The 26,442-nt window shown below is 35.9% G+C and overlaps 1 protein-coding gene and 1 long non-coding RNA gene across 2 annotated transcripts in view; both read left to right on the plus strand.

Annotated features, from left to right (window-relative positions):
• The window catches only part of LRRC8C (leucine rich repeat containing 8 VRAC subunit C), a 34,704-nt gene extending 16,183 nt beyond the window's left edge, over positions 1 to 18,521 (plus strand). The window contains exons 2-3 of the mRNA XM_026674126.2: positions 9,590 to 9,731; positions 15,617 to 18,521. Of these exons, the coding sequence (XP_026529911.1) occupies positions 9,594 to 9,731; positions 15,617 to 17,884 (2,406 nt within the window). The 5' untranslated portion in view covers positions 9,590 to 9,593 and the 3' untranslated portion in view covers positions 17,885 to 18,521. The remainder of the gene's footprint in view (positions 1 to 9,589; positions 9,732 to 15,616) is intronic.
• A 1,330-nt stretch (positions 18,522 to 19,851) lies between these two features.
• The window catches only part of LOC148131259 (uncharacterized), a 31,879-nt gene continuing 25,288 nt past the window's right edge, over positions 19,852 to 26,442 (plus strand). Inside the window, exon 1 of the long non-coding RNA XR_015748630.1 lies at positions 19,852 to 19,868. This is a non-coding gene — a long non-coding RNA (uncharacterized LOC148131259). The remainder of the gene's footprint in view (positions 19,869 to 26,442) is intronic.

Here is a 26,442-nt window from a genome sequence, read left to right on the forward strand (position 1 = left end):
CTTTGGGCACGGTTTGTAATATTCCCAGTATGTGTTTTAATTATCTACAACTTTATGAGATGTTGCATACTGAATTGTAGAATAGTAGTAGGTTGAAGGTACTTAGCACTAAATTCATAACAATATTGTTTGTTTCTCCATACTTCATAATATTTTAGAGCTTTGGATTTCAAATAGTACATTACATGGGCTTCGTGCATCACACTAAACTCTGGATTATATTTACCATGGTTTGAGTAATAAGCTACAATTGTCTGGATTCAAATAACATGGTGAGCCATAAACCATTGTTTACAACCACAGTAAGAGGTTTTAAAGAACAAGATATGCCAAAATCCAACTAACAGATGAAGAATGTATGTATGATCTCCCCTTTCATTCAGTTTCTCTATCTTAATTCTTAGAAGGTGGAGTACTGCAGAGTTAAAACACAAGGAATCAGAAATGATTTCCAATGCAGATCCACAGATGAAACAGGACACTCATGTCAGTTGGAGGCAAGAGATGAACGAGAAATTTTCTTTAAAACCTCCAGTGATGAAGCATCCACAACTTCTGAAGGCAAGCTGTTCTACTGGTTAATTGTTCTTACTGCTAGGAGGTTTCTCCTTAATTCCAGGTTTCTTCTTTCCTTGATTAGTTTCCAACCATTGTTTCTTGTCCCAACCTACAGTTTTGTTGAAACTACAGTCCTTGAATTTTCAGTGCTTGTAACTAATTGTAGACATTATAATTTAAATTAATTTGTAGAGAAGCAAATTGGGTGTAGAAGTTAAGATATTAAATGAGGAGACCAAGATTCAATTCCTACTTAACTGGAATTTACCAAACAACTCCGAGCCTATTACAATCTTCAGCTCAGTTACTTCCTAGATTTGTTATTGTAAAGCTGAAATAATAACAAATATGATGCTCACTCTTGCTACAACTTTATGCATTTTCTATGCATGAGTTCATACTAACTCAGTTGGACTTACTTCTGAGCACAGATAGGATCACACTCTGGAGTCCAAATTTCTTTTTAAGAAAATAAATGCCTAAGATGCATTGGATGCCTGAAGAACTATTTTATTAATCCATGTGTGTAAAAATGCTACTGGCAAGTTGTAAAAGGGTAGACATGGTAGAATGTATCATTAATATAAAAACCCATATTTCAGGAAATCAATCATAGCTCCCTGTGTTCTTAAACCAGGGGTCTTCAAACTTGACAGCTTTAAGACTTGTGGACTTCAACTCCCAGAATTCCTCCTTCAGTCATGTTAGTTCAGAATTCTGGGAGTTGAAGTCCACAAGTCTTAAATTTGCCAAGTTTGAAGACCCTTGTCTTAAATTAACGTTTCTTATAAGGAAAGGTCTTGATAAGAAGACCTTTTGAAATATGTCAGTTAAATTGCATTTTTAGAGGATAGTGTCTGGACAAATCAGCTAGATGTATAGACTGTTTAATTTCCAATTCAGTTTGTTGGTATTTATTATCAATAACAAATCAATAACAATTTGTTATTGATATTGTTTTGGACATGCATTATGATATAATTTTAAGGACTTCAGTTGGAGAAATCTGTATATTACTCTTGGTTGATAGAAATTTAATTTAGTGACCTTGGATGCAGGACACTGAGTAGTGTCTCCTCCACAGAGGGGTTCATGGCTAGCATGCCATTGACCCAAAGTTACTGATGTACCAACAAATGACCTGGGGGAAGTATCACACATTGGACCTGGTTTTTATCTTGCGGCAGTGATAATGTAATCTGGGAGCTGGGCAATATGTGTACTTGAGACAGAAAAAAAAATGAAATCTTGATTTTGGAATTTGCTGTTTAAATTAGTTTGTTGCTATGGAAATGGCTAATATTTACTAAATATGCAAAAGTAAAAAAATCGAGGTTATAATTTTACTTTGTATTCTACTAAGCTTAAAATGTTGGAAATCAGTACTTTTTTCCCTTTCCCCTATACTTTTCCTTTCTCTATTTTTCTCTTTCATTTCCCTAATACATTTATTTTCATTTGTATTTTATATCTATCTATCTATCTATCTATCTATCTATCTATCTATCTATCTATCTATCTATCTATCTATCTATCTATCTATCTATCTATAAATACCGTGTTTCTCATATAATAAGGCCGGGTCTTATTTTTTTTTGAGCCTCAAAAAAATGGCTAGGCTGTCTTTTCGGGGGTGACTTAATTCCCCCCCCTTGCATCTTCGGGCGGGCCACGACGGCTTGGATGTTGACCTCGGCGTTGGTGGGGCACTTCGTATCGGGGTCAACGCAGGCAGCACCATATCCGAGTGTGCAACAAAAGTACTTCCTAACGGCAAGCCCCCCCCCATCCCCCCCATTTCGCATGTTTTAATATAGGCCTTAATTTGGGGGGAGGGGCTTAATTTCATTTCATGCCTATAAAACATGCTGGGACTTCCTATTGGGGGAGGCCGTATTGTTGGAGAAACGGTATATTTTAATTAAAATATTTTTAAAAATCTCTCTGGGCTATCTAGAATTGCCTACATGAAATTGCAGTGGGGCAAAAAATATATGCATAGTATGTTACGCCCATTACCTCCTAGTAATCTTTGTAATAGCTTTGAAATGTAGATTATTTTGAGAGGTGAGGATTCCCCGTTCTGATTTTAAATGCATTTTCAAATTTGGGATTCCTTAATTCTAGTCTAGTTCTGTTTTCTTTTTAATATGTTTCTTCATGAATCTTGATCATCTAAAATGATTCTTTATAACTTCTGATATCTTGAATATGCATTGGCTAATACAGAGAATGAAACAAATATTGACAAGTACTTAAATGTTTCTGGATTTCATACTAATTTTTTTACGTGCAAGGTTTCTCTGATGTTTGTATTATATAAGGTAATACTTTATGTTTAGAAGGAAATATCCAGATTAGCAAATTGCCCTAAAGATATGGTCTGGTTGAAAAATTGTTCAAACACTTGATGTGAAAATAACATTTGATGTCACTGGAATATTCTAGAATCCTTGGGGAATGCTTTGCTCTGTGGGCCAAATATGATGTTCCATGAACATTTGCAGTATTCAGATGCTACTAAGATTAGAGATGTTTCTTTTTGGTGTTCTGAGGGAGGAAATTTGGCCTGTTGGCTTAAAAGTGAATAATTTGAGGTATTAAGCTGATCTTTAAACAATTTTTTAAAAGCTTTCGAGTTTCTCCAACAATAAATTTTTGTATTTTAAGCATTTATAGTCTATGTCATTTAATGTTGATGTTTTTAAACTTTGGAATGTTCAAGTTATGATCAACAAAAATGGGTTGCACATCAACTATATGACAAGTTGGCAAAAAACATACAAATCTGTAAAACAAGCTGGCCTTGCCAGCATTTATCATCCTGCTCTGAACAGAAAGTACTTGCAAAACCTAACACTGTTTCTTATATTCATCATCCCACAGAGCTCCTGCAATCATAATAGTAGATAATATTATTTGGCTTTACTGTAGAATGAGCCAGAATTTCTAAAGAGAGAAAAGAAAAATGACCATTTTGCTAAATTAAGCAGATCCAGAAGTTAAATTATATTAAATAGTTAACAAGAGGATATTGCAATTGAAAACAAGAAATAAGTAAAGAATAATTGTGAACAAGAAGTAATGGCTTTACTTTTTCCAGCCAAAATAGGTAACAAATAAATTACTAGTAGTTAAACTATTGTAGTTAGTAAATAATACAATTTACAAAGTTACAATGCTTATCCCTGACTTATATGTCATCTAATTAGCTATTGGTGCTACCATTTTAAATTCACTTCAAACATAATCCTTGGCTGTCACACATGTTTTACTGTATAGTAGATCAAATCCATAAATTTTAAAACAAGACTCTTGATCTCATAAATGAGATAAATGATTTATAAGACGCAAACAGGAAGCCATTCTGCGTGCTGCTCCTCGTGACTTTTCCAGATGACCCTGTGAATTATAAATCAATATGCACATTACAGTAAAGTGAGCTTGTTTTGTATTATAACAGGGGAGTACTGTGATGTAACAATAATTATGTTGGCTGGTTCATTGTTGCACTTATAATTGATACTATACCTGACGCCTTAGCATCGTATAGCATTTGTAGGGCATCCTGAAAGAAATGCAAGCATTTGATTTGACATGCAACTTCTGAAATATAAACCAGATGCTGAGAAAAAGAAAGATTTATATTTAATTAACACTTTTCTACAGAACATCACTTTTCTTACTTATTACAGTAAATGGTTCTTCCTTGTCTTAAAAATAAACCTAGAGAGGAACAAAGGTGATCAGAGTGGAAAATAAAACTCACATCACAAGAAGCAACATAGATGTTTATTTCAAGCTGTAATCTAGCTGTGTGCCTTTTAGTAACTGATTCTATAAGTTTCTAAGAAATGTAGCTCATTTCCATACTAGCGATTTATAGTGTTTTCACAGCACCACCCAAACATCATTGAAGTGATATAAAGCCTGGCTTCCCTGTTGTTGTTTTGGCACAATAGTTGAACAATTGTAGGAGATGTTCTAAATCCCTAGTGTGGAAAAGACCTTTGTGTTAGCCAACAATGTGATTATTAATGTATCTGTTCAAAAATTAAGTGATTGTAATACTAAAATGGTTAGAGATTATTTGGTTAGGGGAGGGTTAGGGTTGGGATAGGCAATAAAAATTGTGCTTGGTCAGCAAACCACCACAAATACTTTCCAGTACAGTTTTAATACAAATGGGAAGTTCATACATTCCGGCTGCATTTTATACTTGCTGGAGTATGTCCCACCTATCTTTAATATGTAGTGTGAACTAAAAAGAATAAATGCTTTAACAACGTTCATCCCAAAGTGTATCGCTAAATGTCTGAAGATTCTCAGTCATTCAGATCATGGTTGTTCCCAAAGGTACTTTTTCAAGAGGCAACTGGACTTTCTGTTTTTTCTTTGAAGACTTTTTGCTTCTCATCCAAGATTATGGGGTCGCTTCTTGGATGAGAAGTGAAACGTCTTCAAAGAAAAAAACAGCAAGTCCAGTTGCCTCTTGAAAAAGCATCTTTGGGACTTTAATAATATTGTTACATTTCTCTTTAAAGTAATTGACTCCATTTAGCTTTCAAACGTACAAAATAATCAACCAGTCCTTCTAAACAATGAATAATGTGGTGTTTCTATTACCAGACTACACTATTTCAGATTGCTTCTATGCAGACCTATCATGAGTCACACACAGTAGACAGAAAAAGAAGATAAGAAAAATCTCTTGACTTTTCCTTCACGTTCTGTTTCTTTATTAAGAAAGAACATTTTGTCATGTAATCTTCTCACCTGCTGCCTATAGTCAAAATCCCAAAGAACTAAAGTACTCCATTTATGGGTTTAATTATGCCCCCTGATATTATGTGGAATCATAACTTTGGTGGGGATTCAAAAATTTCCACTTCCTCGAATTACCAACTATCCCCAAATGGTTTTCTGAAATCAATTCAGGCATTAAGCCAGAAGTAATGGCTTTGCAGATCCTTTAGGGAAGCTTGCATTTATAAGTTTTTATGTACAAATTTGTGTATCCTATGCTCTGTGTACACAAATTTGACAGAGTCCTCGGGAAGTGGCTAACAGCTCATTATGTCCCCATGCTATGATTTGTGTGTGTGTGTGTGTTGTGCAAAATTTACATTTTCCTGAAAAAATGGCATCAAGGGATCCATTGCACAAAATTTCCACAGTACTTCCCAAGATTTCAGTACTATTTTTATATGACAAACTGGAAGGGAGGGGATTCTCGCTATTCACCAAGCTTCTGTTGTCCATTCCTGTAACTTGTTCATGTGCACTGTGTTCATATATTTTTCCTCATCATATTTTTACATATTTAACAAGTAGAAGAGCTTGTTTTCAGACTATGCCCTTTCAGTACAGGTAATCCTCGACTTACGACCACAATTAGCCCAAAATTTATGTTGCTAAGTGAAATATTTGTTAAGTGAGTTTTGCCCCATTTTACAACCTTTCTTGCAGTTTTTAAGTGAATCACAGTAGTTGTTAAGTTAGTAACACAGTTGTTAAGTGAATCTGGCTTTGTTTGTCAAAAGGTTGCAAAAGGTGTTCACATGACTTGGGACACTGCAACCATCACAAATATAAGTCAGCTGCCAAGTGTCTGAATTTTGATCACGTGATAATGGGGAAATTGCAACAGTCATAAGTGTGAAAAAGTGTAAAAAAATTCAGTGCCATTGTAACTTTGAACACACAGTAAATGAACTGTTGTAAATCAAGGATTAGAATAGAACAGAATAGAATTCTTTATTGGACAAGTGTGATTGGGCACACAAGGAATTTGTCTTCGTACAAATGCTCTCAGTGTATATAAAAGAAAAGATACATTCGTCAAGAGTCAAGAACCATCAGGTACAACACTTAATAATAGTCATAGTGTACAATAAGCAATCAAATCATACTAGGGAACAGTCAATAAAAATCATTAGGATACAAGCAACAAAGTTACAGTCATACAATCACAAGTTGGAGGGGATGGGCGATAAGGAGTGATGAGAAGATTAATAGTAGTAGTGCAGACTTTATAAATAGTTGGACAGTGTTGAGAGAATTATTTGTTTAGCAGAGTGATGGCTTTCAGGGAAAAAACTGTTCTTGTGTCTAGTTGTTATGGTGTGCAATGCTCTATAGCGTCATTTTGAGGAAAGGAGTTGAAACAGTTTATGTCCGGGATGTGAGGACTCTGTAAATATTTTCACAGCCCTCTTTTTGACTCGTGCAGTATAGAAGTCCTCGATTGAAGCCAGATTGGTAGTAATTGTTTTTTCTGCAGTCCTAATTACTCTGAGTAATGAGTGATTACTCTGAGTGATTACCTGTAGTTGTACAATAGCTGTATGGATTATTGGACTTGATTGCAAAGTAACCCACTTCTCAATCCTTTCCAAATCTTGATGTAGTATATTTCAGGAGTTTGCTCTGATGAAAAATCGGTTTTCTCAGGAGATAAGGGAAAAGGGAGATTGTGCCAATTTCAGCACTTACTTAAGATCAGATGTAATGAGAATAGTATAATGACTTATGTGTAAGAGCTGAAGCTGCAGAAGCAGAAACCAGTGGCTTATGGGCTAGAGATTGGCTCTAATATCTCATCCATCTTCCCAAGCCGTCAAGCACTCTGTCACTTTAGAAAGGTGGGGGAAAAAATCCTACAGTTTAAATTTGGAGAAAAGATAGCTAGACCTCCGACTTCTTTGCACTGCGGTGTACCTGCTCATCTATTGTGCTTGTGTTTTTGTCTGCAGTAAAGAGACTGGTCTAGCTAAGTTGTGTCTGGGTGAATAGCCAGGCACAATAGCCAAGCCAAGTCTAGCTGAAAGCCGAATTAAGGATTAAGTGTCTGGAGACCTGAGATTTACTGCTGAGCCTGATAGCTTGGACTCATCTGAAAGAGTTCTAAAGCAGTACAGTGGTCACAAAAAAGAAAATACACACAGGAATTATTAATAATGCAGTATAACTTGAAGCAAACTGAGATACACACACAAACACTTTTTCTTATTCTGTGTTCTTCCTAATCAACTTTGTAAGTGCAACTCAACCTATTTCAATCTCAAACCCTCACCCAGGAGTGATTCCTGAGTTGCTGGTGTGCAGTAAGTAAATGAATTAACTCACAATATATTCTGGTGCATAGGCCATCTCAATCTTTTGAAATTCAACCTGGACTTTCATTCAAGGAATGCTATCTTCTACTTCCTTTCCAACCTCATAGCTTTTCTTTATTTATGTGATGGAGACCAATTAGGGGAAAAAACAGAATTCAAGGATGAGACTATTTTAGAATCAAGATAGATGTGTATGTGAGTTCCTCATTACTCATCCCCGTTTGAGTAATATAGCCTGACTTAAGCCCTCTTCCAGGATTTTAATTACCAAATATTAACCATGTTTGTGCTTACGTTTACTCAGTTGGAGAGTTGAGTATAATGTTATTTTGGGAAAAACTGATGAAGATTCAAGTTAATTGGGATAGGAGCAACATTTGTACTATAAAAGATCCTGCTGTTTTTCTATAGAGCTTATTCTGTCAGAAGACATGGTGAGATTTGCAAGTGGGCAAAACATTGGTTTATATATAATTTGATTACCAAAGTTTTTAGGCTGGTAGACTTTAAAATAACAGCTTAGAGTGCAAGATAGGAAGACTGAAAGCAAAGCTAGAAGAAATGATAGGCTTGTTTGTTTCTTGCGGAGTATAAAGCACTATAATTTGTGCATTTCTTGGGTGGAGTCTAAGATTTACTTTTGGGGAGTGGGATTGGAGACTAAGAAATGAATAATTCTTTCTGAGTATATGAATTCCTTTCTCTTGAGTGGCTACACATGAGGTCTAACCTACAATGTGGTTTATCTGACTGGCTTGGTATTTTGAGTGCAAAGTTTGAAAAACATAATTTGAGACTTGGATCTTTGTATGAACACAGACAGTTGTAGTTTATTCAAATTGTGGTTTAATGGTTAAAGAGAGAGAATAGGTCCCAAGCTTTTATTCTCTTGGCTCCCTTCCCTTTGCTCCTGCTAAGTCATCAGTCATATTTCCAAGAAACTGCCTTCCTTTCTAACTTAATTGACTGTCCTGTATGTTCTTGATTTGTTTTCTTCTCGTATAGCTGCTGGGCAAGAAGAGTCTGGGGCTTTCCTATTGCTGAGTTAAATTGCTATTCACTCATTTTTGAATTGGCAGAAAACAACTAGGAAACAAATTTGCTGCCCTGTTGTTGATCCTTATCTATTTGGCATTTATTACATCTACTTTTGGCTTGCAACCACAATGACTAATAGAAGTCTCCCCAGTTGGGCTGGCCCTTGATTCTGAAATGGGGCACTTCAGGAAGATCAGGGGAGTGAAAACAGAATTTTGAATTTATAAAAGTTAAGTAAGGAGTAGAAGAGGTTGATGGTAGAAGCCTAGTCAGACAGATTGGAATACAGATATTCTGGTCACTGATTTGATTAGCTTGTCATGGAAAGAATATCCAGTTTTGAAGCAGTGTCTGATGAATTCCATTCTTAAGAGGCTTTGAGCAATCAATCATTCTCCTAGCACAGGGCTGTCAAACTCGTGGCCCACGGGCCAGATAAGTTACATGCTGGCCACGCCCACACCCAGTTTAGCAAAAGGGGGAAGTCACAATGTATCACGTGATAATGCCGTGACAATGCGAGTTTGACATCCCTGCCCTAGGAGATCATGTGATCAGTAAGAAACTTGGAAAACATTAATACTTATATAGTTCTTCAAATTCCATCACCACTTCTAGATTATCCTGCCCTGGCATCTCTCTTTATGTATAGTGTTCCATGCACAGAATCCCCCAATATCACCACTGCTAAGAATTTGGGGAATTGAAATTCACACACCTGGAAGATGCCAAGTTTTAGAAAATGTTGTCTAGACTGAGTGACTCTCCATATGTATGAATGTATATTAGGGTTGCACTGAACAAAACAGTATCACATAGTTTTCATATTAAAAAAAGTAACCATTTCACACATTTCCCCTTTTGTTCTTTTTCAGAACAATGATTCCTGTTACTGAATTCCGCCAGTTCTCTGAACAGCAGCCAGCCTTCCGTGTTTTGAAGCCATGGTGGGATGTATTTACAGACTACCTTTCTGTTGCCATGTTGATGGTTGGTGTGTTTGGTTGCACATTACAGGTAAATAAACAGGACTCCAAGTTAAAAATGAATAATACCATAGAAGCAGGACTGTGATGTGTCTCAGATTCTAAATGCTGGTAAAAAAAAGATTTAAGATCATAGATACTAGAATTATTTGTTCATCTGCTCAAGTAACATAACAGACAGTAGTGCAGTAGTGTTAGCTGTTGGAGTAGTGGGCTCCAGAATCACATGTGGTCATTTCAGTAATATGATGTAGGAGAAAAGCAAGCAGAGCTGGTGGGTGGAGTTAAACATGTCATCAGTTTAGAATCTTTAATTCTTAACTAGAATCAATTTAGTGTTGACCATCAGTTGACTGGATTCTTGCGCATAGGTTTGTATAAATCTATGCTGCAACTTTACGAATGGTCCTGATTCTTTGCTTTGATAAATATCTTTTTTTATTTAGCTATCATATTAATATAAGGTCTTGTTGTCCTACTTTACACTTAACAGCTGATAGTTCCAGGTTAACATCTGTTTTAAATTATAGATCTATATAAACTTGATTCTATCCAAATCAGGCACAAAGAACCAGTACCATTGGGTAGATTACAACATAAACAATTTATTGATACACAAGAATCTAGTCAATTAACAGTCAGCGCTAACTGGCACTAGATAAGGGCCAGTGGCATTTATAGGGAGGTGGAGTTGGATCTCTTGCGCTAATGCAAGGACTCTAAACTGGTGTCATGTTTAATTCTGCCCCCCAGCTGTGCTTGTTCTTCTACATATAACAAATCTTTGGCACAGTTATGTGTGTGTCCAAATGGAGTCTTCTCATAACCTGTGCCCACACATTTGTAGTACATGGGAAAAGATTCTCAAATGTATGGTCACAGAGTTGCTTACAGCTCCAGGCTTTGTATGTAACCCTAGCAGCTCTCTAAAAATCACTACATGATTAAATCCAGCGTGACAAGAAAAGGTACTTAATGAATACATAGGTAGTAAATATTTACTTTTATTTTGATTTAATTTCATTAAATACAATTTTGTTTGGCCTCAGTAGCTTCCTTTTGATCTGAATGTTTAGATCAAAACAAATAAGATTCATGCCCGTGGTATGTGCTATTGGGAAGGGAAGGGGAACAAAACTTGTTCTTTTAAATTTATTTTTAAAGAATGACAAAAAATAATTTGTAGGCAAGAAGGGGAAAGATTGTATTAAAGATTTACAAAACAAACAATTATGTAGGAGTTTACAAAGAAAAACACATTCCACTGTTATTCTTATAGATCACTTTTGATTGGAATGGATATAAAGTAATTGCACAAGAGTTTAGCATTTTAATTTCTCTTACATTTCAGCCAAAAATCTCTTCATCCTATATCTCATCTTTTTATCTATTAGCAAATAATATAGCCTCATTACTCAATGAGCAAAAATCCATTCAGTTAGTCACACACACACACACACACACACACACACACACACACACACACACAAAATCTTAAAAAGTAAACCAACTTGTTTTCCTTTCCTAAAGGAGTTCCTTTCCTTTAATTAACCCAGTAATTTATAATTTTCTCTAAAAATACAACAACAAAAGTTCCTTCCCATATCATATCTCATTTCTATAAACAAATCCTTAAAGCCTTGTCATTCAGACTTAAGAAAAATTCCATTAAAAGCTACCAGAAATAACAACATATTGAAAATCTTGATCTTTAATCCCTTCAAATACTCTCCCTCATATTAATTTATCATTTTTTCGGTATTTCCTCTCAGAAAGTCCTTCGCAAGCTTAACACTGTCCTTTAATTTTAACACCATAGCCTATCCACTGTCTCTAAAAATACAAAAAAAAAATCTTACACACATGTACAATATATATATTAAAAAATCCTTGATTGAAAAAGTCAACTTTATGATCCTCCTTTCAAAAATCTTGATCTTTATTCCTTTAAGTAGCTGATTTCTTTTCATTTGATCTTCATCTTTTCTCATAAACTCCTTTATAAATATAACACATGTCTTTTGTAGGTCCACAATAGAAAGTTGTCCAAGTCACTTTTCTGAGTTGAAATCCACACATTCAAATTACTCTTCTGATGCATGATTTGGGTGTCCTTTTTAACTATTAAAGTGTCAGCTAGTTTCATTTGTACAGTAAGCCCTGTTAAATGTCTTGGCCGATATCTTTCTTGTAGCCTGTCATTTTTAAATTAATATCCAAAGCAGCCTGATTCTCGGTTGTATTCTCTTCTATCTCCTGTTTTAAATCCGTTTTTATAGTAGCAGACAATCTTAAAAGTTCTGCGTGCAATTGTTGCCAAATATCCTTCCAGATTTAAAATACTTTTCTCCATTTTATATTGTTCAGTACTTTTGAGTGCATATATATCTGAGTATGTGAGGCAAAGAATATAGTCTTTCAAAGGTAACATTCTGCAAAGACAAAGTATTCTACACTGGGGGTCTTTAACCAACCCCCCCAGACAAGGGACCAGCATCAGTCCGTGGCATGCCAGAAACCGGTCTGCACAAACAAAGCCCCATCCGTGGGATGCAGACAGCATACAAAATCATGCCGTCTTCGATCCATGGAAAAAGCTCTATTCACAGTACCGGTCCCTGGTGCCCTAAAGGTTGAGGGCCACTGATCTAGATAATAAATTTTCCCTGACTGTTGCTGTGGATTTTGCCTTATATTGAAAGATAGTTCTCCATATATTCCAGAGTGTTTCCTCTTTCTCTCTTACTAGAATTCAGTTCGTTGGATAAAAACAAAATTGAAATTTTTTCATTTGTATTATACAAATAGCATTCAAATGCTATATATGGCATTAAGTTGTTCTTATTCTCTCTTTTCCTTCCACACATACTGTATTCTGTCTTTCTTGAATTGGCAGTCAATAGCAGCTATATATAAAAGACTGAAATTCTTGACTCTAAAGGCCTGTATTCTTGGCTAAAGGCCTAATTCTAACTAAACTTCCTACTTCTGGCTTTTCCCAGTCAGTATATATATTACCAGGATCACGAGAATCCATGTAAATTGTTTCCAAGGTGCGAACAAAATTATTTGTGAGAGTGGGAGGTAATGGAAACCACAAGCATATAGAGAAAGTAGGTGGAAATTGATAATCTGGTTTGGCATAATATTGCGGCCAGAGTAGAAATATTATTAAATAAAAACTCTGGATGTAAGGTCCTGGTGCAGTGACCTGTACCTAAATTAGAGATCCAGATGTCTTCTTCTGTCCTTGTGGAATCTGCAGCTAGACTGGAAGGAGGTGCTAAGAAAAGGGCAAGCTGAGACTTCTTGCAGTGCAGAAAGCAGCACAAAATCCCTGAAGCGTTATCTGAGCGTTCCCAAAGGAATGCAATTAGTCTGACAAGATTCTTGTAACATAGGGACGGACTATAAAGTTTCTGTTTGAGACTGTTCACAAATGGCCCTAGTTGCTTCTTCCTGACAGCACTCCGTCCTGCTCGTGAGGAGGCACTCTTTTGCCTCCTCCAATCTTTCAACATGACTATCACGGCAAGATACAAATTGCAGGTACAATATTAACAGATATCAGGGAAAATACATCACCAACAGCATTGTACCATATCACGTAGTGTAATATGATACTTCAGATCAAGACAATGTGGTTTGCTTTGTTTTGACTTTGTAATTTGGGTGAATCCACCCATTATGGCTTATCAATCTCTTGAAGCAAAAAAGCTAGAGCAGGGGTCTCCAACACTAGGCCAGAGCCCATTAGGAACCAGGCCATGCAAGCAGCACACATGTGCGTTACCATCCCTCTTTTTCCCCACCATGGAGCTAGAAAGTTGAAGGCCACTGAGTTACAGTGTGCTAATGAGTAAAACTCAGGAAAATAGCAAGTAAGAAAGCACATTTTTGAATTTATACTGCTGCTCATTTCCTCTTCTGCAACAGAGCTACTTTGCTGGCACAAAGCTGTGATTATTCAGATCATATCAGAAATTCAGACCAATGCGTCATTTGCAATATCCTTATTACTAATCATGGGACTAACTTCAATACAATTATTTTCTGCAGAGTATTGCGGTCCACAGCAAAGAATTTGAAAACACTTGTATGTATTCAAACATTCTGTAATTGGGCATTGTAGTTCTAAACTAAAACTTCCCCCATCCTAATATTTTCCCCTTAAAATATGAGGGCCCTCTTATATTGAGAATATAATATTAGAAGTAGATGGATTTTTCATCTTTCTTTTTGAGGTGGGAAGTCAACTTAAATTCACAATCATCCTTCTTTTGATAAATGTAGTAGTGTTTTGGGTTGCAGAGGTAGAACAGGCCTAAAACAAAACTTTTGTTAAAACTGGAACTGCTAACATTTAAGCCACTACATGGACCTTTTGACTTGTATATTTCCTACATAGGTTGATGAAGAATAGCTCCTTGTCCTTTCCCTCTGCAAGATTACCTCATTTGTCCCATCTATTATGAGGGAATAGAACAAAGTATAATTACAGCTGTTCTTATTAGGTTGGTCTGGCAATTCATTCCTGTTATTGAAGTTAAGGAGGCCTGGCCCTTCAGGTACCAGGGTTAGCTTCATGCTCTCCTTCGAATAAATGCAGGGTTTAATGAATATACAAATACATGCCCCTGTTGGCGGTTGAAGAGATGCCCATAAACAATCTGGAATACCCATCTGGCCATTTTGATGGTAAAGAGAAGGCCCTGTGATTTGCTTCCTTGTTGCTAAGCAACTACAGGACATAATTTGCATGCCATTTTTTCTCCCAGGCTGCCGTAATGCCCAGATGGGAAGTGATACAGCTACAGAAGAGAAAGGAGCAAAACTTCTGTTCATTGTAAAGATTTAATCATCTGTGTCCAATTTTTCCGTTGGAAGTAAACATGAGTGCCTTTTGAAATGCTAGATTTTATGAAGGGGGCCTTTGAGCGACTCATGCCACCCAAATACAGAGGCTCATGGTTTGGAATTTTTATTCTGCATGAATATAGTGGAATATAAAATATTTGAAAAGCCCTGGTCTATGCTATTAGTCAGTCTTCCCGAAATGATTCTAGTTTTAGGAAATACAATTGAAGATATGTTCCAAAACATTATTCATGGCATAAAAACCTGATTTAGAGAAAAGTAACTTTTTGTCTATGGCTTGAAATCTTATGCCTTTCAAACCAACCAGGCTTCCAATTGCTTATTGTACCCTATGACTATTAATAAGTGTTGTTCCTTGTGATTCTTGATCCTTGACAAATGTATCTTTTCTTTTATGTACCCTGAGAGCATTTGCACTAAGACAAATTCCTTGTGTGTCCAATCACACTTGACCAGTAAAAGAATTCTAATTCTTCCAGTCTGAAACCTCAGGCTGTGATTATCTGCCAAATTTACTAAAAAGTGCATCTATATTTCTATATGTTTCAATATTTAAAAACCACCATATTTGTATGTCTCCTTTCCCACAGTCTAGTGAAATGGAGACTTGCAGACTTCAGATAGCAATATATATTGCAAGAGAGGGAAAACATCTATTACCTGCTGTGAATGGAACAGGCTAACAAGTATATACATGCAATAAAATCTATAATACTGTGATTTTCTTTGTTCGTATAGTTATTTAGTTCAATAATCAACATCAAGTGAAAAGCCTTTGAAACAGATGGTCAGGTTGAAATGCTGGTGGCCAGAAGAATATAATAGCACAATAGTTAGTTATCATTTTTACACACAACTGACGTCTGCAGAACTTCCGGTGATTAGGGATGTGGCATGATTCATATTCCAAATCTAGAATTTTTATAGGTAGAGATGCTTCAAAGTCTGTAGGTGTCTGACCTTTTCTTCCTTCACTAAAAGAAAAACTTGCCTCAAAATGTATTTTCAAAATACAATTTTTGTTTGTGTGCATTTCAGGTGATGCAGGATAAGATCATATGCCTTCCCAAAAGAGTCCAGCCTTCTCCGAACATATCTCACCTGAATATGTCAGATATGGACTCCGGTGCAGCTCAGTTCCTTCCACCCAAGCCATCCACACCTCCTGCCACTGTTGAAATGAAAGGCTTAAAGACTGACTTAGACCTCCAGCAGTACAGCTTTATAAATCAAATGTGCTACGAACGTGCCTTGCATTGGTATGCAAAGTACTTTCCATACCTTGTCCTTATACACACATTGATCTTCATGCTATGTAGCAACTTTTGGTTCAAGTTCCCAGGGTCCAGCTCAAAAATTGAACATTTTATTTCCATTCTGGGGAAATGTTTTGACTCTCCTTGGACCACAAGGGCTTTGTCGGAGGTTTCTGGAGAAGACTCTGAGGAGAAAGACAACAGAAAAAACAACATCAGCCGGTCAAACACAGTCCAGCCTAGCACAGAAGGCAATTTGGTCAGGACGCAGTCCTTAAAATCCATACCTGAAAAATTCATTGTGGATAAAGGAACTCCGGGGGCTTTGGATAAAAAAGAAGGAGAACAAGCTAAAGCATTATTTGAGAAGGTGAAGAAATTCCGTATCCATGTTGAGGAAGGTGACATACTATATGCTATGTATGTTCGTCAAACAGTACTGAAAGTGATCAAGTTTCTTATTATTATTGCATATAACAGTGCGCTTGTTTCAAAAGTTCAGTTTACAGTAGATTGCAATGTTGATATTCAAGACATGACAGGATATAAGCACTTTTCTTGCAATCATACAATGGCACATCTTTTTTCTAAACTCTCATTCTGCTACTTATGTTTTGTAAGTATTTATGGACTGACGTGCCTTTACACTTTGTACTGGCTGTTTTACCGCTCTCTGAAAGAATATTCATTTGAGTACGTCCGGCAAGAGACTGGAATTGATGATATCCCAGATGTCAAGAATGACTTTGCTTTTATGCTCCACATGATAGACCAGTATGATCCTCTTTACTCAAAAAGATTTGCCGTGTTTCTTTCAGAGGTCAGTGAAAACAAACTGAAGCAGCTGAATTTAAACAATGAGTGGACTGCCGATAAACTCAGGCAAAGATTGCAAATGAATGCCCATAACCGTTTGGAACTACAAATGTTTATGCTGTCTGGACTTCCTGATACAGTCTTCGAAATTACAGAGCTTCAATCCTTGAAACTTGAAATTATTAATAATGTCATGATACCAGCTACCATTGTGCAACTCGACAATCTCCAAGAGCTCTCCCTATACCAATGTTCTGCAAAGATCCACAGTGCAGCCTTGGCATTTCTAAAAGAAAACCTGAAAGTCTTGAATGTCAAGTTTGATGACTTCAGAGAACTTCCACCTTGGATGTACGGGCTCAGAAATTTAGAAGAATTGAGCTTAATTGGTTCTTTATGCCACGACATTTCTAAAAATATAACTTTGGAGTCCTTTCGAGAGCTGAAGAACCTTAAAGTTCTGCACATTAAAAGCAACCTGTCCAAAGTCCCACAGTCAGTAGTTGATGTTTCAAGTCACCTTCAAAAAATGTGCATTCATAATGATGGCACTAAACTAGTAATGCTCAACAACCTGAAAAAAATGGTCAACTTGACAGAATTAGAGTTGGTGCACTGTGATCTGGAGCGCATTCCTCATGCTGTTTTCAGCCTTAACACTCTTCAGGAGTTGGATCTCAAGGAAAACAATCTGAAATCTATAGAGGAAATTGTTAGCTTTCAACACCTTAGAAAACTTACAATCCTAAAGTTATGGCACAACAGTATAACCTATATCCCTGAGCACATAAAGAAGCTCACCAGTCTAGAACGGCTTTCTTTTAGTCACAACAAGATAGAGGTTCTCCCATCCCACCTTTTCCTATGCAACAAAATTAGATATTTAGACTTATCTAACAATGACATACGATTCATCCCCCCTGAAATTGGGGTTCTACAAAGTTTACAGTATTTTTCCATTTCTTGCAACAAAGTAGAGAGTGTGCCAGATGAGCTGTACTTTTGCAAAAAAATCAAGACACTGAAGATTGGGAAAAACAGTTTGTCTATTCTTTCACCTAAAATTGGAAATCTAGTGTTGCTATCCTACTTGGACATTAAAGGAAATCACCTGGAGTTTCTTCCCCATGAACTTGGTGACTGCAGAGCTCTTAAAAAGAGTGGACTTGTGGTTGAAGACACATTATTTGAAACTCTGCCTTTGGATATTAGAGAACAGATGAAGGCTGAATAATATTCTCAGTACTCAATGCAAACTTTATGCCAAATGCCTTGTACATAACTAATATGCCTTCAAGTCTTTACCTTATTTTGATATATATTATATATGGATCATTTTGGAATACATGTATTACATGTAAATGTTTATATTTAAACAGAAACAGCTTTCTTTTTCTACCCCACCCACTTCCATGTTTACATTTTTTTTTAAAATTTCAGCCTTATATTGTATGTCTATTTTTTACTCTGCTTTGTTGAGATCAAATTGCTGACATCTGCCTTAAAAAAGTGCCCTAGGTCAAACGAAGATCATCATCTTTAAAAAATAAATAATTTCGGTAACTTATTTAAGTAGGATAATTTATGGTTGCTGTAGCAACTGGGATTCTTTTTATTCTTTTCAAAAATCACCTAAATGCTTTAAAACTGAAAAGTGTTGTTTATCTTGTTTATTTCCTGGTTGCAGGTAATTGTGGCTTCTGCAAGCCAGATTGCCCTGTCCTTGGGACTTCTTTATAGCAAAACAGTAAAGTAGCCATCATTGATAAAAGATACTTCTTCGCTGATGTGCTCATCAAACCTGTGCTGCTATTGCTGGCAATAGAATTTGTTCTTTAGAAGACTGAATTAAAATCGCACTTTAGCTAGTATTCAGTTTCATTTAAATTTCTTTTGAGTCTCTTGACTCCATTTTTACCATTCTTAGTTATAATCAGAACATGAGCCTGGAGATTATGTTCTGACACTATGAATCTTTCTTTCATCTCTCCTTTTTTATGTTAACTGTGATTCCTAAATCTACATTAGTAAGTCTTTGCAAATTGCAACCAGATATGATTTTGCATAAAGTAGTTTCCATCATGAATCTTTCTTATCGTGAATACCTTCATAATTATCTATCGGTGCATCTACATCATAATTATAATTACAAAGAGAGGGAAAGATCAAGTTTATGCTGTTTTAATAATAAGGTGTTTTTTTTCTTCATCCTAGTTTCCCACAAAGAATTATAGGAATTTAACTGAGTGGGAGGGTTAAAAATTCTATTAATTATTTCCTTTGCTTCTCTCACTCTTAAGAAAAGTACAGCATCCTAGATTCCCATGAAGTGACAAATATGTGATTGTGAAATATTTTGGACTTGGTTTTCCATGATAATCTAGCATGCAAATCAATTATTATGATAGTAAACAAAGTCATGCAAGTCATGAAATAGGGAATTTCTACTCTTACAAAACTACTCATGCTTGCTTGGAAAGAAATAATTCAGTTCAGAAGGGTTTATTTCCAGTATGTTACAAAGAAAATGGAATGTTTGCTTAAATGTAGCCCTGCACTGTAGAGAATATTCCAGAAAGATGTCTACATGTGGACATGTAGTTTTCCCTGAATATAATCATTACAGATGCAACTTGCACTTGAACATCTATCATGAAATCATTGAAATGCTAGGTGGATTAGTATTAGAGGTGTTCACAACTAATTCCTTGAGACTGCAGTCAAGCATCATAGTAGTGTATTGTAATGGGAAAGAATAGTAATAGGCTCAGATTTATATACCGTTATCGCGTTTTCCATCATGGCCAAAAGTTGTAAAAGAAGCCTGACACATGAAAAAAAACAACCCAGCTAGAGGCCCTGGGCAGGACTGGAGGTCCAGGGTGGGGCAAAGATTTAGGCCCTGACAGTTATACAAATGGAGGCCCTGGGCAGGACATGAACGGAGGCCCCGTGGCACGTGAAGAAGCCCTGGCTGAACTGGCACAAAAGAACTCTGCCAATATAGGAGTGGGGCATGGTGCAGCTTGCATAACTGCGGGCAGGGCTGGGTGATGGAACAGCTGGTGGCAGCAGATAAGGAGGTTATAAACTGAGGTGGGCCCAAATTTTGTTCACTTGAGGGAGCTGCAGCAGTTGGAACTTTTGAGAACCGGTCACAAATTGCTTTATTCAGAGCTGTCGTAACTTCAAATGATTACTGAACAAATGGACATAAGGTGGGGATTGCTTGTGTGGCTAAAATTAAGTATGGAATGGACTCAATTCTACTCCTCTCTCTCTCTCATATTCCACGGAGTCCACGACAGGTTTCCGCTCCCACAATTTAGCAAGCAGCTTTGCAAGGAATCTGACTTGAAAAGAGTAAATTTAGTGTTTGCCGAGAGTCTAGCAGAGCGTTAAGATTTGTCTCCCCTGGTAGGTTACCAAACTAAGCATCTGGTCTATGACAAAAAAAAACCCCTAGTTATTTAGTTAAAAACAGCTTCCGCATTATACGTGTTGTAATTGCATGTACTTTTTTTCTCTAAAGGAGAAGGCCTCCTGAATCAGACCTGTCAACACCCATGTCCTTTTCCTAGAATGGGGTTCAGTATAATGGCCACCAGAGCAGGAGGGCAGAAGGCTTCTTCCATAGTTGTGCCCCTTCAATTGGTACAGAAGGCATGTTGCTGATTTATTTTCTAATTTATCTGACCCTGTTATCGGTACCGCTTGATGGTCAGTTCCATCAGTTGTCCTTTTTTAAAAAAAATACACACGAGTTGCTGATACATTCCAAATTTGTTGATCATGTATGTTTGTTTGGCATGGCTCTATTCTGCAGGCATTTATGTTGGAATCAGAATTGCTGAATTATTCAAAGCCTTCTTTGGGGTTCTTTAGAGTTACTTTGCTCAGGGCAGACATGATCTCATCATTGTAAAACAGAAACAACCTCCACCAACAGAAGCTGTTTCTTAACCTTTCAGCAACAGTCTTGCAGAGTTTCCCCCACCCCTCCATTCAGAGGACCTGTCTATATTACAAACAGTTCTCAGTTTCATAGTGGTTTAATTGTCATGAACCTTGAGAAATAATGTTTGCTTGAGACTCTTAAATGCAGTTCTCTTAGAACTACGACTAATAGGCTAAGCTATGCAGTATTTCCTAGTGTTTTTGTATGAAGCTGGGAATCCCAGGCCTTGATGCTATTAAACAATAAACTTCCACTTATTATAAAAAGAAACTACATTATTGTTAAGGCAAATCCTTATACTAAGATGAGAAATGCAGACTGAAGTTCAGATCCTGCCAACTACATCTCAATTCTGATTTGTCTCATCTTCATTCTTCGCTTAAAAATATAAACAAGTCAAGGGTTGAAGTAAAACATCCCAAGCTAAAAGAACCTTACAAGCAGTCCATTCTCTACATTGCTGAGATTTTCCAGGACACGAAGAGAAGAAATGTTCAGAGTCTTAAATCTATTCTATAAACCAAAGTGCTGATGTTGCTAGTAAACAAACTATTTTAAGTTGTCAGTACAACTAATGAATTTCTGTAAAGATTTATTACAGAACCGAAGTCTTGTCTTACACTAAAGAGAACTGATACAGCCTAACCTTATAATCTGGTGAATGTCTACTTTTTACTGCAAGGACAAGCTACAAGGGGTGGTTTATGGCCTATACGTGGAGGATGCTATTTCGGTAATTGAAATTTTGGGTTCAATTGTGGTCGTAAGTCGAAGACTAACTGTTTTTGCAGGGTGAGGGCTAGAAGAGGCTTGTGTCTTATCATTCATTGTGCATATAGTATATACTGTATACCTTACATGAATTGCCTGTAGGATCTACTTTTATCAGAGAAATACTTCAAAAAGGCTGCAGGATCTTGGCCACTTTCTCTGGAGAAATCTCGCAATCTTCTGTTTTTAAAAAATCCTCTTGATGTATTTAAAGCCTTCGTCATTCCTAAAACTTGTATTGCAAATCTCAAGCAATGTTCTTTTTTATTCAAATAGCAAGTGCCTTTAAGCAGAGTTTTAAAAAAATCTGTAATATTTTAAAAGTATAATTTTTAACATTGGTGCGTAATGTTCATGAAATAAGCTTAGGAAAATTGACTACTGGACTTCAGTTTAGAATTAATTTTGTGCAAAGTCATATCTAAATATACTTAAGAAAACCATGCTTGCTCAAAAATTGTAACTTTTCCAAATGCTACCCATATCAGCAAATGATTTCAATGGAGAAGTCACTATCATATTACACATATCTGCATATAATCAACTATTTAAACTACAGCAAATTATATTCATTTAGTCTAAATCAGTTTTTCTTTATATTCAGCAGTATTAGAATTGTTTCAACATATGCTACGTCTTATCTTAATGCATAGGAACCCAATCTGGAATTCATTACTGGTGGTCAAGATATTGTCAGATTCTTCCTTTTCTTCCATCCTAATTAAGTATAACTGCAATTTTTATAACAAGTTCCATATTATGAGGGTAAACAATGGGATCTGACTGAAGTAGAATGGAAAGATAATGCAAAGATATTAAGTTGTAACATGATGCCACTGGTATCTTCTGAAAGGTGGAGAATAGTTTTCCTAACTTGGTACCTTCCAAACCTGTTACATTATAGTTCCCGTCAATCCCAACTGTTGTTTGTTTCTTTATTCCATCAGTCTTGACAATTTGAAGCCAATTTATGATTTCTACCATGCAGACAGACAACCATGCATGACAAGTCAAGTCAAAACTGTCCACTTTCTCTTTGGTTAAGATTGCAAGTTGGGCAGTCATTCATAAATAATATCACTTTACTGGAGATTTCAAAATTTGTATGTCATACAGTTAGGTTCTTTGTTATTTTCATGAAATAATAACTCCATAGTTAAGAGTTTCCTTAATTGAGATTTTAGGACAAAGAAGAGCTTAATGTAAGAATGGCATTTGAGTGGTTAATATGTGATCACTCTCAGAGCTGTTATTTGAAAATTGCCAATGGACCATTTTTAAGGAAATGCAACCATTATTTTCTTTTGAACTTCCCTTTCTGCATTTTTAATACAGAGCGAAATTCAGTTCAAACGCAGCAAAAGTGTTATGGAACGGTCGTTCCACCAGACAACCGAATATGCTACTCTATGCCTGCTGTAAAGATTTGATTTGATAACCAAATAGTGTGGAAGAATTGCCTTTTAATAGAACTAGGCAAATCTGGAAATAATAAAATTAATAGGGTGGGAAAGCTGAATAAAATTGGTTCTTTTAAATGTGAAGCTTTACAGCATTTATCACTGTATTTCTTCTCTGATGTCACATTTTCTATGGAAAGTATTGACTGATTGCATGTCAGTAGCTAAAATGCATGTTTGTAATGCATCTAACATTGGAACAAGGAAGCAAAGTAGAGGCAGGCTCTGCCCCCGTTTGCCCTTGAAGATGGCACAATCATACTCTGAGAATAGTTCCCTTTCTCCCTGAGGTAGCCTTTATCTCATCTCCAGCATGTGTCCTTCCATGAGAAGGACACATAAAAGTAGCATTTTACCCTTTTTATTCAAACATCTTCCACCTGGCAGGTGAGATCAGCTAGCCTGTTGCAGGTTATTTGGATACATGTTTGGGGAATGTTTTGCTGCCTTTGTCCATCCCTTCCCCTCTGATCATGACTCATTGTTGCTTGTTTGTCAGTTTTCATTTTCTTCCTCTTAAAGTGCTTGCCAGCATCTTGTCAGTTTCAGTTCTGCTGCTCTGCAGAACTCCCTTGCAATCATGATGGAAACTGCCACCTTCCTCCCTGGGTCTTTCTGCTCTGTAATCTTTCTGTATGTGTATTTAGCCCAGTTTTAATTTGGAAGAGGGCCAAGTGGAGGAAGTAAAGACAAACCAGCCTAAAGAAGATTGGCTGAATCCAAACATTGTCCTGGATCCTGATTGATGGATGTCTTCCTCACTGGCTAGCGACATCGTGAAAAGGAGAGGAGAAAACAACATTGTAGCTCTCTCCCAAATCAGGGTACCACCCTCCTGGCAGTGACTGAGAACTGATGCAATGAACGCAGAGAAGAAATGGCTGTGGAGATAAGGAAATGTTAGGCTGACGTAGTGTTGTGCTGACTCGAGAATAGGCAGGTCGCATTCCCACTTGTTCCTAGAAAGATCTGGAGTGATGGCAGCTGCATTTAGGTGAAGCTCATGTAAACACAGAAAGGGGTTCTTGCTGAACAAGTGGTGGAAAAGATGTGCACAAGAGCGAAGACGATCTAAAGTGAACCATCACCATTCCTCCAGAAATAAAAGAGAAAAGGGAAGTAAAGTTGCTATCGAAAGAAACTTATGTGGAAGTGTCACTTGGTAGTCCGTCACTATTATTTCAGACATTGCAGTCTATGTTCATCATTTTCTAGGTAACTTATTAAAGAAATGCCTGCTTTTTTTTGTTGCTGCAATATGGTTTGCAAAAATGCTAGAGCATCAGAAACATTTCAACAGAAAATACAAGATTAAATTATGTGCTGGTTAACAAATCTAGGTGTCTTTTATAGAAGGTGTATCGCTGAGTTTGCCAAGTGATATCAATTTTTCCAAACCAAATTGGGTCATAGCTCTTTACTTTTTATATTTTTATTGCTTTAGTATGCAGAAAGAAAGGAAGAAAAGACTCGCATTCTTTGCCAATTTAAAAAATACTATAAATTGGAAAACATTCAGGACCCATTTCAATATGAACAGTATGACAGTAACTCGTAATTTAAGAGTTGTAGATGCAGTTAATTAATCTAGAATCTAGATCAAATTATGAAATCAAAAGTTGGTGTGATTGTGTATGTGGGTGATTCTGCATTTCTATACTGTCAATCCAAAGTTTTCTTGCAGTAGTTGAAATACTTTGAAAATTTGATTGACAATAAAATGGCCTAAATAGAAATAGTATTAACAACAATTATTTATTTGCATTTTTTAAACTGAGATTGTCTCACAGAATAAATTTACCATGTGAAAAAAAGATAAGAATTGTACTTCCATCCCTGCATCTTCCAAATGCTTTGCCATTTTTAATGCTGGAATTAAATGATAGAATTATGATTACAAACAGAGTTATTTAGAATAATGATATAAGAGGGGTCACATAATAGTTTTTTAATAGTGTCTGGAATAAATTTGTAATTGATCATCTGGATTCTATAAATAAATGTAGGTCAAAATATCTAGACATCAATGATGTGCCTGATGACTATCTCTCACTAATTTTCTCTCCCTCTCTCCAAGAAAGTTAAAACTCCTTTAATCTGTAACGAACATCATTTGAAGTTATGATTTCAGGGTTTTTTGAATGGTTAACTAAAAGATCAGTTAGTAATTTAATATTACCTAAGCCTGATATACTTTTATGAACTTACATGGCAGGTGATAGCTGTGAGAATCAAAATCTTTAACAACCTTCAAAATTACAATTGGAAACGGTTATCCAAAAAAGCAACATTATAATTCCTCAACAATATAGATAAATCAAGGTAAGTTTTATATTACCCAAGTTACAAGGACCAGGAATTTTTTATTGTTTTTAATAATATTAACTTTATTATTTTCTGAAGTGGTAAAGATAAAAATAAACAGCTTGGTCATATGTAATCTTTGAGAGGAAATATATTATTTTTTAAAGTTATTGATTCTTTCCTCTGTGACATTTACTCAGTGTTGTAAAGCTAAGTATAAAAAATTTAAAAATTATTGACTGAAAAAAAAATCTATATTACATACTATTTCTCTGAGCACTCTTAATAATATAAATATCACTTTGTTTTTTTGTTTCAGTCAAGAGTCCAATAATTTGCCAGGTCTATCTAGGTTCTGACAATATCTTTGCTTTATTTAATTCATTGGATATTCTATATGAAATGCTTAGCTGGAATGCTGTGCCAATTTAGCAGACATAAAATTGTTTATTAAGCTGCCTGGCACATCCATTCAAAAATTCTTTAACTTCCCAGTTTATCTTGCCTAGATTTGTTTGCTTTTCTTTTCCGATGAAGTACATACAAAATGGGAACAAATTATTCCTTAAAACTTCCCAAACAAACATTAAGTGGGCAAAATGCCTGTGGATTAAAAAAAAATGTTCAAACTCATCTCTCGTTTGTTTTGTAGAATGTAAATCTTTTAAAAATAATGTATTTGAACCTTTTGTGAGAAAAATAAAACCGCTTTTTTTAGACTTAATAATTCTGCTGAAGCAAAATCTGATATTGCAGTAGCATTTGTATTACATCTATCTATCCTTTTAACTAAAGATTAAAATATTGAAAAGTCATGTAATATGGAGTTGAACAAAAAAAAAGGCATGTTGTTGCTGTGAAGGATTTAAAAATACTAAATATACACCAAATTACACTCCCATGTATAAACTCAAAGAATTTCCATGTGTAGGTATTAGATTTAGGTAGAATAGTTTTACAATATACCATTGTAAGATAGATATATTTCATATATCCATGAAACAGGCTCTGTAAATAGGTCACTTTACCTTATACATTTGTATTTATTTTCAACAGTATTTCAGCATTGGTGGGCATTGTTAATCTGAATTTTCAAACTGAATAATTCTTGTCTTGTATGAATCAGTGAACATGGTTTCTAATTTCACCATTTTCCAAGTGAGAGCATCAAGCCTCTGCTCCAGAAAGATCTGATCACATAATATGCAAAGTCTAAACAATTATAAATAATGGAAAATAACTTTTCAAGTGATAAGTAACTCCACATATTTTCTTTTGCAGTTATGAGTTGTAGATCAG

The sequence above is a fragment of the Notechis scutatus genome, chromosome 3, assembly GCF_049901735.1.
Source record: "Notechis scutatus isolate UNSWTSFEM ecotype Mainland chromosome 3, rNotScu1.2, whole genome shotgun sequence".
Classification (NCBI taxonomy): Eukaryota; Metazoa; Chordata; class Lepidosauria; order Squamata; family Elapidae; genus Notechis; species Notechis scutatus.